The 14,491-nt window shown below is 41.0% G+C and overlaps 1 protein-coding gene across 4 annotated transcripts in view; it reads right to left on the minus strand.

Moving 5' to 3' along the window:
* The window catches only part of ABCG1 (ATP-binding cassette, sub-family G (WHITE), member 1), a 50,849-nt gene extending 38,525 nt beyond the window's left edge, over positions 1-12,324 (minus strand). For all 4 annotated transcript variants that reach the window (XM_010085643.1, XM_010085642.1, XM_010085641.1 and 1 more), the window contains exon 1: positions 12,074-12,324. In XM_010085643.1, the coding sequence (XP_010083945.1) occupies positions 12,074-12,293 (220 nt within the window). In that variant the 5' untranslated portion in view covers positions 12,294-12,324. The remainder of the gene's footprint in view (positions 1-12,073) is intronic.
* Positions 12,325-14,491: the final 2,167 nt, after the last annotated feature.

Genomic DNA, 14,491 nt, shown 5'->3' on the forward strand with positions numbered 1-14,491 from the left:
GCTGAACGCTATTGCCAACTACCTACCATGTGAATGCTCTCTCTACTGCGAGCCCGTGCGTGTGAGCGCTAGCAAATATCACGATGGACTCGTAACTAGAGTGAGAGGCTGCAAAGCTGAGGGCCTGTGGGTCCAGGTGCCAACCTGGAGACCACAGAGTCTGGGCCAGCAATTGGATTGACGGAGTGTCCAAAACCCACTGGTGGAGAGACCTGCCGTGTGTGTGTGCAACCCACAAGCAGCCAGCGGGGATGAACAGTGGCGAGCCATTGCCAGTGGTCACGTTTGCAAAAGTGCCGTCAGTGTTTAGGTGGGTGCTATGAAGGCACTTCCATGCTTTTCCTGGTCCATATGGCTGGCTGAGTGTATGGCATGTATAGATGTGTGACGTGCTTATTGGGAATATGTGTTCCGCCTTGGTTACTAACTGCATCTGTAAATACAGAACAGAGGCTGCCAAGTACCAACTGGGCTGGTGCAGGAGGAATCTCTGTGGGTCTTGAAGCCCTACCAGCTTTGGCTACTGCCAACCTCTTGTTTTACAATGACCACACTTAGAAACTCCTGCAAACTTCTTGTGAAGAACTTGCAGTTTTGATTACAAATCAGATCTGATCCAACTGGTTTTCAGAAAGGTCTCTGATCCAGCATCTGCATGCTTAATATTTATTTACTCTCAATTGGCTCCTCTGGAGCAATTTCTCCTTCAAATAATTCAAAACCAAAACCCAGGGGAGTAACTTTTCACGGCCAGCTGTGCACAGATACACCCCTCCGCATTCTCCCCTGTCTTTGACATTCCTCTGGTGGCAGCACATGACCTTCACCTCTCCAAGCAGAGAAGCAAAAGGAACTCAATCCCAGACAGCCACCCACAGGCTTCAGCTTTATGTGCCTTAAATAGTTATTTTAGATAGCTGGGCCTCAGCATTCATGTTCAATAAGTACGCTGAAGTTTGTGGCTTTTTGACCCAGAAAAAAAAGTGCCCTTCCTCTAATAGCAAATATTTACCTTCGATCTTCTTGCTTTTAATTGTGTAGTCATTTACCAATACTAGCCCTGTCATGCTGGTGTTATTAGAGTGTTTAATTTCCAAAGCACTCGAGGTAGTAACTGGATCACGACTAAAAGAATTTTACTAGTCACGCTCTGTTGGTGCAGCCTCATCCACTTGACTGCTTCCACAAGCACAAAACAGATGCAACAGGGCAGAATATAACTCCATTGCTTAACAATTTAACTCCATCGCTTTAGATTTTTTCTTCTTAAAATTTAGTGTTAACTAGGTGCATCACTTCATTTGAAATTCCTTTATTCTCTTGTCTGGCATAGAAGTCTACCCTCTGCAAATCAGCAAGAGACAGAGCAGAGGTCTCATTCTCATTTACCCAGGAACCTGACCACTGCATGTTCCATCTTCTCCTCTCTCTTGAAGCAGACATACTGCAATTATAAACAACATTTGTTATTATTGCAAGCATGCAAAGTAGGAAGAAATAAGATTCTTACACAAAAGATGTAGGCTGTAGATACTAGGTGAGAGGCAGATGGTAAATTATCTTGTAAAGCCAAGGTTTATGCCATTTATTTTTCTTTGGAACAGATACATAATGAAAAAAGAACAAACAAGTGGTTAACTCAGCTTGACTATTACGTTATTCCACGTACTTCTTTCTGATAAGAATTCAGATGGCTTCATCCCTATCCTCTCTGAAGAGAATTAAGTCTTCAGACTGCATCTGTTTCTCCCACTGAAATCAGCAAAGTCTAAATGAACTGTAAATGAGAATACAAGCCTAACATTAACAAGAAAGTCCAATTGGGAAACACAGTTACAAAGTTCCTGCAGCGTGACTCAAGATATATTGCAGCATGCGTCTCCAGCCTCACCATTTCCTAGATGGAATTATTTTGCCCTCACTCCAGAGACACTTTGACAGCCACAGTCATTCTGTGTTTTATACTACCACTTATATTCTGTATCAAATATTCATTCTAAAATCTTCTTTTCTAAGAAGAGATGAAGTATCCAAAGGCCAAACTAAACTCAAACGTCTTCAATAAAGTACGTAATTCAAAAGGGAACCATTTTCAAATATCTGAATAATCACCAATGGAATATTTCAACAGGCCTCCTGATAACTATCTCAGGAACAAATGAAATATATAAGAACATCTACTCATAGGAAGCTATTGAGATTCAGTTACTGAAAACAACCAAAACTGCTTGGTCTTCTATGTATGTGCTGTGACCCTTTTCCATCACTTAACACAATGTTTTGGGGATGAACAAGTTGAAGAATTGGTTGAAAAGGGCAGCAATTCTCCCACACGTATTTTATTATATCGTAACTTCTTTTCATGTATTTGAAAGCTGGTGAAAAAGTGACTACTTTTGGACAGATTTGGGGACCCTCAGTCTTTCCATTTCCTAATTAACATAGGCTTTGATATAAAGAGGATGCCTGCTATAGCTTGGTCCTGGGCTTAATGAGGAGAACTCTGCCAGTTCTGCACTAAAGCTGTGCTTGTAAACTACCTTCATACTAGACAACTAAATTTTCCACATGGTACAGTCCAAGTAAGGGCTGGTGGTTTTGCTGCCCTCTGTACCAATGGTGTTGAACAAAAATTGCTAGCTTCTAGGTTCAAAGCCAGCACAGTGGAAAGGCAATCTGAACCAGTAACATCTCATCTTGCTACTGTCCCAACAGTTTTGATAGAGAAAAAAGACAGATCTTGTGCAGAAGTCTCTGATACAAGACTTGGTAATACAAATTGCATGTGATGACTTTTGGAAGCAAGACCTTAAAAAAAGAGGGCCGTTTTGTCATCGTACATGGATGTCATATTTCAACAAGGTCTTTTATTAAAGTTGTTAAATAAATGAATCCAACAAGAAGGTTGATGGCTGGTTCTCGAATAAATGAGAAAGCAGACAAAGCAACAGGAAACGAGTGGTCAATCGATGAAGAAAGCTTACCCCTGAGTCTCAGGGAATCTGTATTGGGCTATGTGCTGTTCACCTAACTCCGGAATGGTTTGGAAAAGGAGGCAAATAGTGAGGAGTCACCATGAACACCAACACCCCACTTAAGTTCAAAAAGCAGGTGAATGATTTTACAATAGAAAAATCCAACAAGAGCTAGTGAACACAAAGATACTACACCTGGTTCAGGAAACCTCTCAGTTGCAAGCTATGAGAATCCAGGGAAACACTACTACATACCTGCCTGCACTTGAACTCTTCCTCAAGCATTCAGCTCTACCTGCTGTCAGAGAAGGGACACTGGGCCAGGTGGACCTTCTCTGACTTCATATACTGCCAAGCTGACCTAAACTCCCAGTTCACTTTTGTCAAGACCTCAGTCTTATTTTAGACATATATCATAGAATCATAGAATGGTTTGGGTTGGAAAGGACCTTAAAGATTATCAAGTTCCCCCCCCCCTGCCACAGGCAGGGACACCCTCCACTAGACCAGGTTGCTCAAAGCTTCATCCAACCTGGCCTTGAACACCTCCAGGGATGGGGCATCCACAGCTTCCCTGGGCAACCTGTTCCAGTGTCTCACCACCCTCACAGTGAAAAATTTCTTCCTAATGTCTAGTCTAAATCTGCCCTCTGTCAGCTTAAAACCGTTACCCCTTGTCCTGTCGCTACACTCCCTGATGAAGAGCGCCACCCCATCTCTCCTGTAGGCCCCCTTTAAGTACTGGAAGGCTGCTATATGATCTCCCCAGAGCCTTCTCTTCTCCAGGTTCAACAACCCCAACTCTTTCAGCCTGTCCTCATAGGGGAGGTGTTCCAGCCCTCTGACCATCTTCATGGCCCTCCCTAGACCCACTCCAACAGGTCCATGTCTTTCTTGTGCTATATCCTTGCACACCTCAAGTCACAGAGATTCCGGGAATAAGGCATGGCCTTTTTGACTAACGCATTTAGGTTTTGCCTCAAGGACATTCATCTTGAGACCAAACATCCACCCTTCAATTTGCAATGCTTTAATTTTAAATCCGAATCAGTTCCTGTGTGCTAAACAATCATGTAAATTTTCCTGGGATTCTCTTTGCGCGTTGTTTTGGAGTAAGTCTTGAGTTGTTAATTTTAATAGCAAGACCAAACACAGCTTTCTAATAGAGGACAAAAGGTAGCCACAAGTTTAATGTGTACAGTTGTGAATTATAATGCAGTTGAATACTTCTTGTGAGGGTCTGCCACATTTTGAGCAGCATCATGTTCCCTGAACTCTGTCTTCCCAAAGCCAGCCAGTTCACCTAAGAGAACAATGCTACAGGGAAGTGTAAAGCAATTCATTTTTTAGAGACCACAGAGCTGAACTCTGAGACATTAAATCCCTTGAAAACAAACGACCTGCCTTAGTAAGCAGGTAAGTTTAGAATCCATGAGCTTTCAGAAGGCACTTTCCAAAATGGCATGTAAATACCCAAGTAAAAATTAACTCCAACAGCATTTTTACTCTTGAGCTAGCTTATCTTCTTGGTTGCTTTTGTGATTTCTCTTTCCTTCTACTGCGGTTATGGAGAACCCTGATCAACCATCTGATAGCTGAAGTCTTCAACTGCGAAATGACTCTTGTTTCATCTTCCTTCAGACTTCAGATATGTCTTCAGACTATGGACTGAATTGAACTTTGAAATGTGAAAAAAGTACACCCATATGATGGTGCATGCTGTCTCTACCTCCTCAACACCTCAAGCAAGAGATGACGGCATATGGGCAGAGGACAGCAAAGCATTTCATCAAATCCCACTCAGTGTATAGAAAGTTGTAGTAGAGGGCTGTCAGGGTGAGTTACAGCCAGCCTCCCAACACATGCTTACTGTGAGATGGAAACAGCGGACACCATAGCACAAACTCCCAACAACTTATCACCACCACTGCCATCACCACTTCCCTGGCAGATACATTCTGAAATGTTTTAATTGATGTATCTCTAAAACTTCATCCCTGGGCTACAAATTTTCACAACAGCAACTAATAAAATTCATTGTATTAAAACATCAGCTGGAATGAAAAACAGTTTATTGTAACATGCAGTTTTAATGAACAATGCGGCAAGGAAAAGAAAGAAAATATGTTCTACTCACACAAAGACTCAAGTGTCCAAAACTCACTGAGTCAAACTCAGACACATTGCCAAAAGAAAGCTCTGCATACAAAAAAACCCCCAACCAACCAAACAAAAAAACCCACAAACAAAACAACAACACCCCAAAAACAACCCACCACAAAAACCCCCACAATAACAGCAGGTTCCGCATGGAGGAAAATAAGTAATGCTGAAGTAAAATCATACTCAGCTGGGAAACAGTAGAGGAGTCAGACAAAGGGGCTGAACAAGACTTGTCCTCAGTAACCTCTATTTTATACAACCCATGCAAGAGGATGCTAGGAAGAGTTATGTATCACTTAATAAAATGCTGTGAACTATTCCAGTAACAGTGACTACTCAGTATATTTTTACCACCTTGAGAGAGCATAAACGGTAAAAGAAAAACTGCATGGATTTTACAAGGTTGAAATACGCACTTAGAAATCCTCTGTTAAAAATAATGTTCCATTTTAATTAATTTCACTAACATTTTAAGTAACTGAAAAAGAATCTACAAAAATATTTGCTTAAAGAGCTTTTTACTAGTATCACAGTTCATTTCAACCAGCTTAACTTGTTTATTCTTTCTAACATATGGATCTTAATTTGCATACACCCTGCTCTGCGGGATGCATACACACTCTCAGACAAAGCAGGCAAAAATGGATGAAAACAATACAACCCATCTGTCAGAGAAAGGCAAGGAAAAAAAAAAAAAACAAACCCAAATCCTCTCTCAGAAAGTGGGTTTTTGCTCTTTCCTGTTCTGCACCTTTTCCTCCCATCTTAGCAACAGCGCCCGGAGCAACCAACCAGGGCCTGGGCGAGAGCATCACCGCCGGGTTACTTCCGTGCATTGCCCGCCAGTAACCGCGGCGGGCGAGACCCAGACCGTGCCTGCGGCACCTCTACCGCAGTGCACCTGCTGGGGATGAGGACAGGCTTTTTCCGACTCCTCCAGCAAGGATTAGCAAATAATTTAGGGCAAATCCTCCTCTCCCCACCCCTTTTTCATCTGTGTCTTCAGTTATCTCGGGGGGGGGGGTTGTGAAATCTTTTAAATGAAGTCAGAGAAAGGATGCAGCAAAAAAAAGCCTAGCTAAATAAAAAGAAACAGGTCTGTCCAAGTGCATCTACCAGAACTAATTCGTAAGAGAGCACCAAAGCAAATCAGCGAAACCCAGCCTGTTTAAATCTCTGCTGATGAGAGACAGTGGGTTAAGTTTCCATCTTATGCAGAGATAAGTATTAACATAATACACAGACCTCTTCGCTGAAATGTAAGTATCCAGCTGTTCTGATGACACTATCTTGGCCTGTGACAGGCACTTTTTGTGTTTCATGAATATCAAACAACCTGCCAAAGACACTGTACTTCCCTATCGGACATGACGGAGCCATCCAGAATAAGCACCGTCCTTCATTCCCCTGCTGCCACTCCTGCTGTTCTACGTGCTGAATCTCAAAGCTATGAAGCAACAATCTTGTGAGAAGAGACAGCACCTCTCTGGCTGTTGCCACAGGGTCAGAGCCATTAGAACAAACCCAAAATAACTGAAATATTACATTTTCTTCTGAGCATGAATTTCTGTATTGCTACTAAATCACTCTGTATAAACATCCGTCTGCATTTTGACTGGCTGGAGTCCTTCCCTTGGAGGTTACTAAAGACCAAATCCTACCAGAACTTACACTCAAACGCAGCACAAATGAGTCATTACAGTCCTAAAAATAACAATGGAGAAGTTTCCAACTAAAATGTTGCCTAATTAACCATGAATACTGACAAGTGTGAGGGGGAAAAAAAAAAGTAATCCCTGAGTTGTTGTGGACTTTTGAAAGCCAATTTATTACTACTTTCTTCCTGGATGCACTCAAGTTATGTAGAAACAATATTTCCATTTCCATCCTACATTATAACAAAACAACTGAGCAACAACAGGACAAATGTCCTTTGGCAGGTATACAAAATGTATATATCTTTTCAAAGTAAAACTAAATGAATTTGATGAAGAGAGAAGGCTCCAAAGTACTTTTTGTGCCCTCTCCTTAATTTTGTCCTCAAACTACTCCTTCTGTTTAGATTACTTTATGGCGCCTTTAACAAAAATGGCAGAAAGCTAAGGCACGGACCTTTCTCCAAAATCCCCTTGCATACAGTTTTCAGGCCGTCTAGAATTAAAACCCATGCATCTATAATTTTTCTATAAACTGGTAAAACCAATATATGTTTTTGTGGTTCGCTTTTCAAACTGCAGTTTAAACAGTTCAGAAGCCAAGATAAGATCCACTTTAAGATCTCCTTCTCAGCCCTTAGGCAAATGGCTTTGTGACAAGACACTGAAATTCTGGCCACAGTTTGTTCTGAAGATCTGTGGATATTGCTTTTCCTCATTTAAGAAGCCCATACTGGACCTGATGGAGGACTCTCCTCTTTTTCTTCCCCTCCAAGCCAGTCAGCTCCCTCTTCCTAAAGGAAAGGAGAAAGCATTCTCGGACTAAGCAGCTCTATTACTTCTTTTGTGCTGAAGTTTCCTTTTTCTAGCTTTGCCAGTTCATCTTCATCTTACAAGAAGATCCCCTCACAAGATCTGGATGAAGTCACTTACCACTCTCTTTCCTTCAAAACCGAAGAAACAGTTGATTCTAACAGTTGACTAATTCCGTAAAAGCTTTATGAGGAAAATGCCAAAGTCATCCAAGACCTTCTGAAACTTTTACCTCTCTAACGTCTTCCAAATCCTATATTGGCAAGAACTCCTACTGAAAGGAATGGGTCAGATACAGCTGCTTTGATCAAGGACGCACCGGCCAGATTCCTGCCCTGTTAATACCACTGACTTCAAGAGGAATTACACCATGAAAGAATCGAGTTCACAGTCATACCCATCTTTGCTATGAATCTGATAAAACTTCATTAAAATTAGTAGAACAGCATTTATCATATAAATCTGAGAACGAAAATGCCATTCCTTATTTTTAAAGAGAAAATGAGATGTAATAGACAAATTAGGCATTTTAAGGCTGAGACACAAATCAATGAAAAATTCTAAATTGAGTCTACGATGGCTTATTTAGCTTCTTTGTTGTTGACAAGCAATGCAAAAATCACATTTCTTTGTGCTTTTAATAAAAATTAAATGATGTTACATAGCACGAGTCTCATTGCCTGAACAATACAGCTAAGTACAGAACACAACGGCAGCATTACTAACTATTCCTCCTTTTGTTAATTTAGGGCCTAACCTTAACATTACTCTGCAATACTGCTTTACTGAAGGGAGTACATTTTTTTTTGTTGTTGCTCTTTAGCTGAATTTCTCTCCAACATTGTGGCACAAATTGTCTTTGCAAAGAAACTATACTTCTCCCTTTGTGATCCAACACTCATGAAAGGTTTGAACCAACTCATTACAGTTATGGAGCATGATGTAGAAACAACAGAATTTTTTTCCAAGCTCCATTTCAGAATAGAAATGCCATTGATATAAAAGGCACATTTTCATAACAGCATTCCTTATCGCTCATTGCCATGACCAGCACCCAAGAACAATGTGAACTGAGAGACATTCCCCACCCCTTTTTTTTTCAGATTGCGTGTACAAGTTTACTGGTTTTTAAAAATCAGTTGCATTTCCTCCACTGGATTTTGTGCCTTCAGGGATGTGTTTTCTGATACTGTTATCATAAAAAAGTGAATCTAAAAATTTCACATCACGGCAATGATGGATCCTTTTAGTACAGAGAACCCACAAGGAGTGCAGAGCTAGAACATTCACTAGTGTTTCAATGCCCAGTATTGCCCTTTTGCTGAGCAGAGATAGATTAAACCCATTGCAAAGTCCCAGTTTCCCATTGGAGGAGAAGCCAGTAAGAGGCGTTCAGAATAGTTTTATGTGTAGCATATTCATCTACAAGCCACCCTTTTTAAATAAAGATATCCCAAATGGCACACAAACAATTTTATTGCAGAACCACTACAACAATTCAAGGAATCTGACAGTTTGGTCCTTACCTTCATTTGAGACAATTTAGACAATTCAGCTTTCTATTTCTCTAAGAGAGAACCTTCTGTATTAAAATCAATACATTGGGTCATTCCCTGGAGTAGGGAACAGGGAGGAGGAAAGCTTGTTTATAGAAGGTTTCTATAATCTGGTCAGGAATGCACTGAATCACAGAAGTATTGCTTGGAAGGAACCTCTAGAAGTTGCCTAGTCCAGTCTTCTGTTGAAAGCAAGACAATCACCAATGCAAGATCAGGTCAGCTCTGTCCAGCCAAATCTTCTACATCCTGGCATGGAGAAAGCACATCATCTCTGTGTGACCTGTCCCTGTGCTGCACCAACCTCCTGGTGAACGCATACTTCCTATCACCCACTGCAAGGCACTCAAACTGCAATATGGCTCTTGTATATCAGCTGACACTACTGACAAGAGTTTGGCTCCACTGTCTTTATAACTACCCTCCAGGTAGTTGTCAACCGGAATTAAAACATCCCCCAGTTTCCCCTCCACTAGACCAAACAAGCCTAGCTTCCTCAGCCTCTCTTTGGAGGTCTCCTGACCAACTTTTTACTCATGGCAGACCCTTTCCAGTTTCCCAATACCTCTGTTGATCTGGAGGGTCCAAAACTGGATACAGTATTCCAGCTGGGCTCTCAACAACGTTGAGAAGACAAGGATAATAACTTGCCTCCATCTGACCATGTCCTCCAAAGGTAGCTCATGATGTGATTTACCTTACTTGCAGCGAGAGTACACTCTGGTTCATGTTCAGCTTGGCACCAACTGTAAACCCCCCAAGTCTTTTTTAGATCTTTGGCGAGCAGGAGAGTTCCAAGACCTGCTGGCAGACAGCAGGCCTCACAGCCATTCAGAGGCCATCCTTCATGGTCCAAGGAAAGACACATGGTGCAAGACAAGGTGAGGAGGGGAGAATATGAACTCCTGCTCACAGACAGATAGAAAAGTTTAATTTCCTCTCTCAAATCTAAGTGTAGTGAAACAGCCATAGCCAGCCATGCCCTACAGCTGAATACTGCAACTGGCCCTTTTCAGCAGCAGGACATTTTGTCAGGATGTGCCATTTTGTTCAAGCCAAGTCACTCAGACACGTCAGCAAATGGGGACAAAGGCTTTCGGTCTAGAACTCCTTGATAATTGTTGGCCAATAAGAAAGAGATCCAGCTAAAAACCTCAAGTTTTTAAATCTTACATAAAACACTTTGGCATAATTCCATTTCTTGTGGGAAAAATAACTTGAATGTTTGAATTTGTTCTGATAAGATAAAAAATAAATCTGAATGTACGAAAGTTGCTGCCAAACCAAGTTGTTCTCCTATGGACAACATGGCTACGTGGAATTTTAATAAAGAATTAAAAGAAGACAGGTGTGTGCACACAGTTTTTATGTTGAAAAACCCATTAAAGCCTCAAGTTTCCACATCCTTTAACAAAGGAGTAACTGTATGCACAGGCTGTCCACATACAGCAGCACTTCCATGGCCATAGATCTAGTGTTTTTCATACCACACATTTTTAGAATATTAAAGCCTTGGTGTCGTGATAATGACACAGTTTCCAGACAGAAGCAAATGTACTTTGTGAAACAATTTCAAGTAGAACCTGTAAGCCAGTGGATTTATAGACTCAGTGCAAGCACAGGTATCAAGTATAGCTCAGGTGAGTAGTGCATTGGCAGGGGCTTATCTCTTAAAAAGAAGTAAAGCACATAACCATACCAATTTATGTTACTAAAAGAGAATCCTCAAGGAAGAGCAATTATGTAATTTAGCACACAAAATTCTCCTTAAGATTTTAATATTTTCTCTTGGGCTTACTTCTTTTTGCTAGCAGGAATTTACTGCATGACCTAGTTTTCCTTTCAGAGATGACTAGTCACACACACACACAAAAAACAAAAACTCTCTAGGAAACATGTGGCTACGTAAAGCAGATGAAGATATAAAAAGAATTAATACAAAGCAGATGAAAAAGGACAGAGCCACCTCACACCCACCCTTCAGAACTGGAATAGACCAAGAGCATATGAAGAAGAGAGCTGAATATTCCCTCCTTACTCTCACAAGCAAATCAACTCCAGAAGAATTGTCTCAGAAGTAGCTACAAGTGAAACTGGATTGTGAGAGGAAAGAGGTAACACTTCACTTCCTTGACATACATCCAACATCTGCGTCATTTTGGTATGCCCTGTATTGTAGACTGTGAGCTCTTTGCTGTGCATTATTAGCAAAGTAGCTAACGAGAGCATCCTGGTCCTTGACTAAACCTCCGGATTCAGTCCTAGCAATAGCCAGTGATTTCATCAGTTACAATAAATGGTAAGCTTAGAGATACCATCATAAAACACCAAGAGCCATGGATGGGATGAGATTCCCATAGCTCACAGCATTTACTTCCAAACAGAGCATTTTCAGAAAATAATTTTTATCATGGTTTCAAATGCCTTCTGAAATTCTGAGATGCTTGCTGTTCTGAAAGAGTACTGAAAAAAATAACCATTTCACAAAACAGCCAATAGCAAAAGTAAAAAAAGCATCCTCTTTCCCCCCACCTCCAACTTTAAACTACTGCCTGCTCTACCCACCCTCAACAACAAATTGTAGATGTGCAAGATCACAGGACAGATATTTGGCAACACAGCAATACTATGTTTACTTCAGATGCTTTAGAATTGGGAGGCAGAAATAAGCAGTTGTACGAACTACTGCATCTACAGTTTCTTGGAGCGCAAGGGACCATACACCAGGAAAGTTACCTGGTGCCACGTGCAGGCAATGGGTATACCAAGAAGCCTAGCAAAGGCAACAGTGAAAACACACTTCCTTTACTCACTTTACTTTGCTATCCACGACAGACTCATTCCACCTATCATGACTATCTACACAGGCAATAACACTTGTATGTTAGCCAAAACATTAAGTTTTCCTCACCTTTCTTCCTCCACCATGGCCCTTCCTGGATAGAGTATGACAGTTCTTTAAACTCAATATTCACAGCTGGTCTGCGGGGTAGGTAGGAGAAACGACGAGCTTCTGTCAGAGTATTGTCCACCTTTTTTAAATGTCCATTCATTAGTCGAATGTCTTGGTTATCCATACCATTTGAGACCACTTCATCCACCGAAACACACACTGACTTCGGCTCGGCCATGGTACAAGCAGAATTGCTGCCATTCTAGAGGGAAAAAGTTGCAGAATTGTCAAAGTTCACAGACTTTTGTTTGGGAACATGTTTCAAAATCATCTACATTAGAAGAATTATTATTTAAGTAACACAAAAATCCAGCACAGTAATGCACTGAAAGGTGAAAGGGGAAAAAATATAAAACAATCTTTTGCTTGTTCTGCCAGTGTCTGGATAGAAGAGGTAAAAGAGCTCTTGCACTTGCAACACACAAAGGGCAATTCCTTTAGCACCAGTTTCCTCTCAAAGGGTATACACACAGCACAATAGTATCTTCAGAACAGAGTAGCTCTTGCACTAGATTAATAAATTTATAAGTTCAGTCCCCATTGTATTTGGTTTCTCAGGCACTCAAAACAATTTGGTTCTAGTTACTCTGATTCCAGGGCTTGTACTGGGACAGAGCTGAAGGCACAAGGGAGCTAGCCGAACAATTATTTGTGCAGACATTTCAGAAGACAGCCACTCAAAAAGTCTAAGAGCTCTTATTCCTTTGAATCAGAATATACTTCTGTAAATGTGAAATTGCACAATTTTGTGAATTTTGAAAGGTACTATGTTGTGCCTTATTCACTTCTGCACTGATAGTTCTGGAGACTCTGTAACCTGGAACAGTACAACCTCTTTCCTAGAGATCTGTTAGGAAAGCACAGCACTTTCCACCCAAAATCCTTGCACGCTTTCCTTGACTGACAGTAATCCCTAATGGAAATCTTACCAGCTACACTAACATGTTAAGCCCTGCTCCAGTACTTACACCTTTGACACTAAGGGCAATGCACTATGCTTACAGCCATACCTCTTACTACACTTTGGCCATCGTAGCATTCAGTGCAATTTCACTTGGCATTTTTTGGACTCAATCTCTTTCCCCTCCTCTTGTGACCATGACAATGGCCCACCACCTGCCTTCCTCTTCTTTTTTATTATGCACACAAAATCTGAACTTTTTCCATTCTTTTTATCTGCATGGGTACTCTGCACCAATATCAACAGGATGTGTGTAAGGCCAAAAGTAAATCAATAATGAATTTTCTTCAGCTAAACTTAATTTTGAACAGTTCAGAGGCTGTGCGTTGTCATCTGTTGTTTGGAGTATGTCAGGGCTCAACATATGCATATTTGTCTATAAGAAAATTCAGTATTTTTAATGCAGATCCATATTGGAAAAGACTTCTGTAACTGGCTTATGTGCTAGGCTTTCCATGCTGCCCCATCTGCACAACAACGTACATGTCTCCAAAGGTATCTCTTGGAAAGCATGTGTTGCACTACTTTTCAATGCACCAGTGTTGAACACCCTCAAATAAAGAGCTGTAAGTCATGCCACTGTCTCCCCCTACTTGTCCTCCAATGCAACTAAGAAGTCATATTGCCTCCTTTTCATTGCGCCATTTTCATCCCCTCTGTCACAGTTAGCGGTCTTCCTGTTCATGCTGTAAAAAAGGTACTGCTCAGATCCGTTACTTGTCATGAATGTTGATGAAAACACCATTTAAAAATATCAGTCCTACATAACCACTGATGAAAAGTATTTTTAAAAGCAGTCCTACATAACCACTATATAGTTAGTGCCTTCACTTTCTTCATGCACAAGTCCCAAATTCTAGATGTAAAAATCATCTATGGTTACCATAAAGAGATTTTAATCATGCTTTCAACTTACTCGGAGGTCAGGTATCCAGTAACACTCCCAATTTCTTAAATAGTTGGCTGTAATGGTATGTAATTTGAACATAACAAGAGTAATGTGAAACAACTTAGAACTGAACAGTTAAAGTAGGAGAACCTCCCTCTTCTCTGAAAAATAAGAGAAGGTGAGTTAAAAATATTCTTTCCTGAATGTTTTCAAAGCTTCCTCTGGCACTCATAAGCTGTTTAGCTCAGAGGAACCCCCGAACACCTTCATACGTGAGAGGGAATATCCAAAAACTAACTCTCAATGAGCAGGTCACCTTGACTATTCAGGGGATGGGCAGAGCTTCTCCAGTTCAGATCTATTCAAAAAGAAACATCCTTTGGACAAGGTCCTTGTCACTTAATCATCTAGGAGTACGAAGCCAGAGACTTTTATTCCTGGAACATCAAAGAAACCATTTCAATCACCCAGTGGGATGGCAGAAATAGCTCCTAGTCGCGAGACCATCTTTGCTTGCGAGGAGGTG

The sequence above is a fragment of the Pterocles gutturalis genome, unplaced genomic scaffold, assembly GCF_000699245.1.
Source record: "Pterocles gutturalis isolate BGI_N339 unplaced genomic scaffold, ASM69924v1 scaffold16420, whole genome shotgun sequence".
Taxonomy (NCBI): Eukaryota; Metazoa; Chordata; class Aves; order Pterocliformes; family Pteroclidae; genus Pterocles; species Pterocles gutturalis.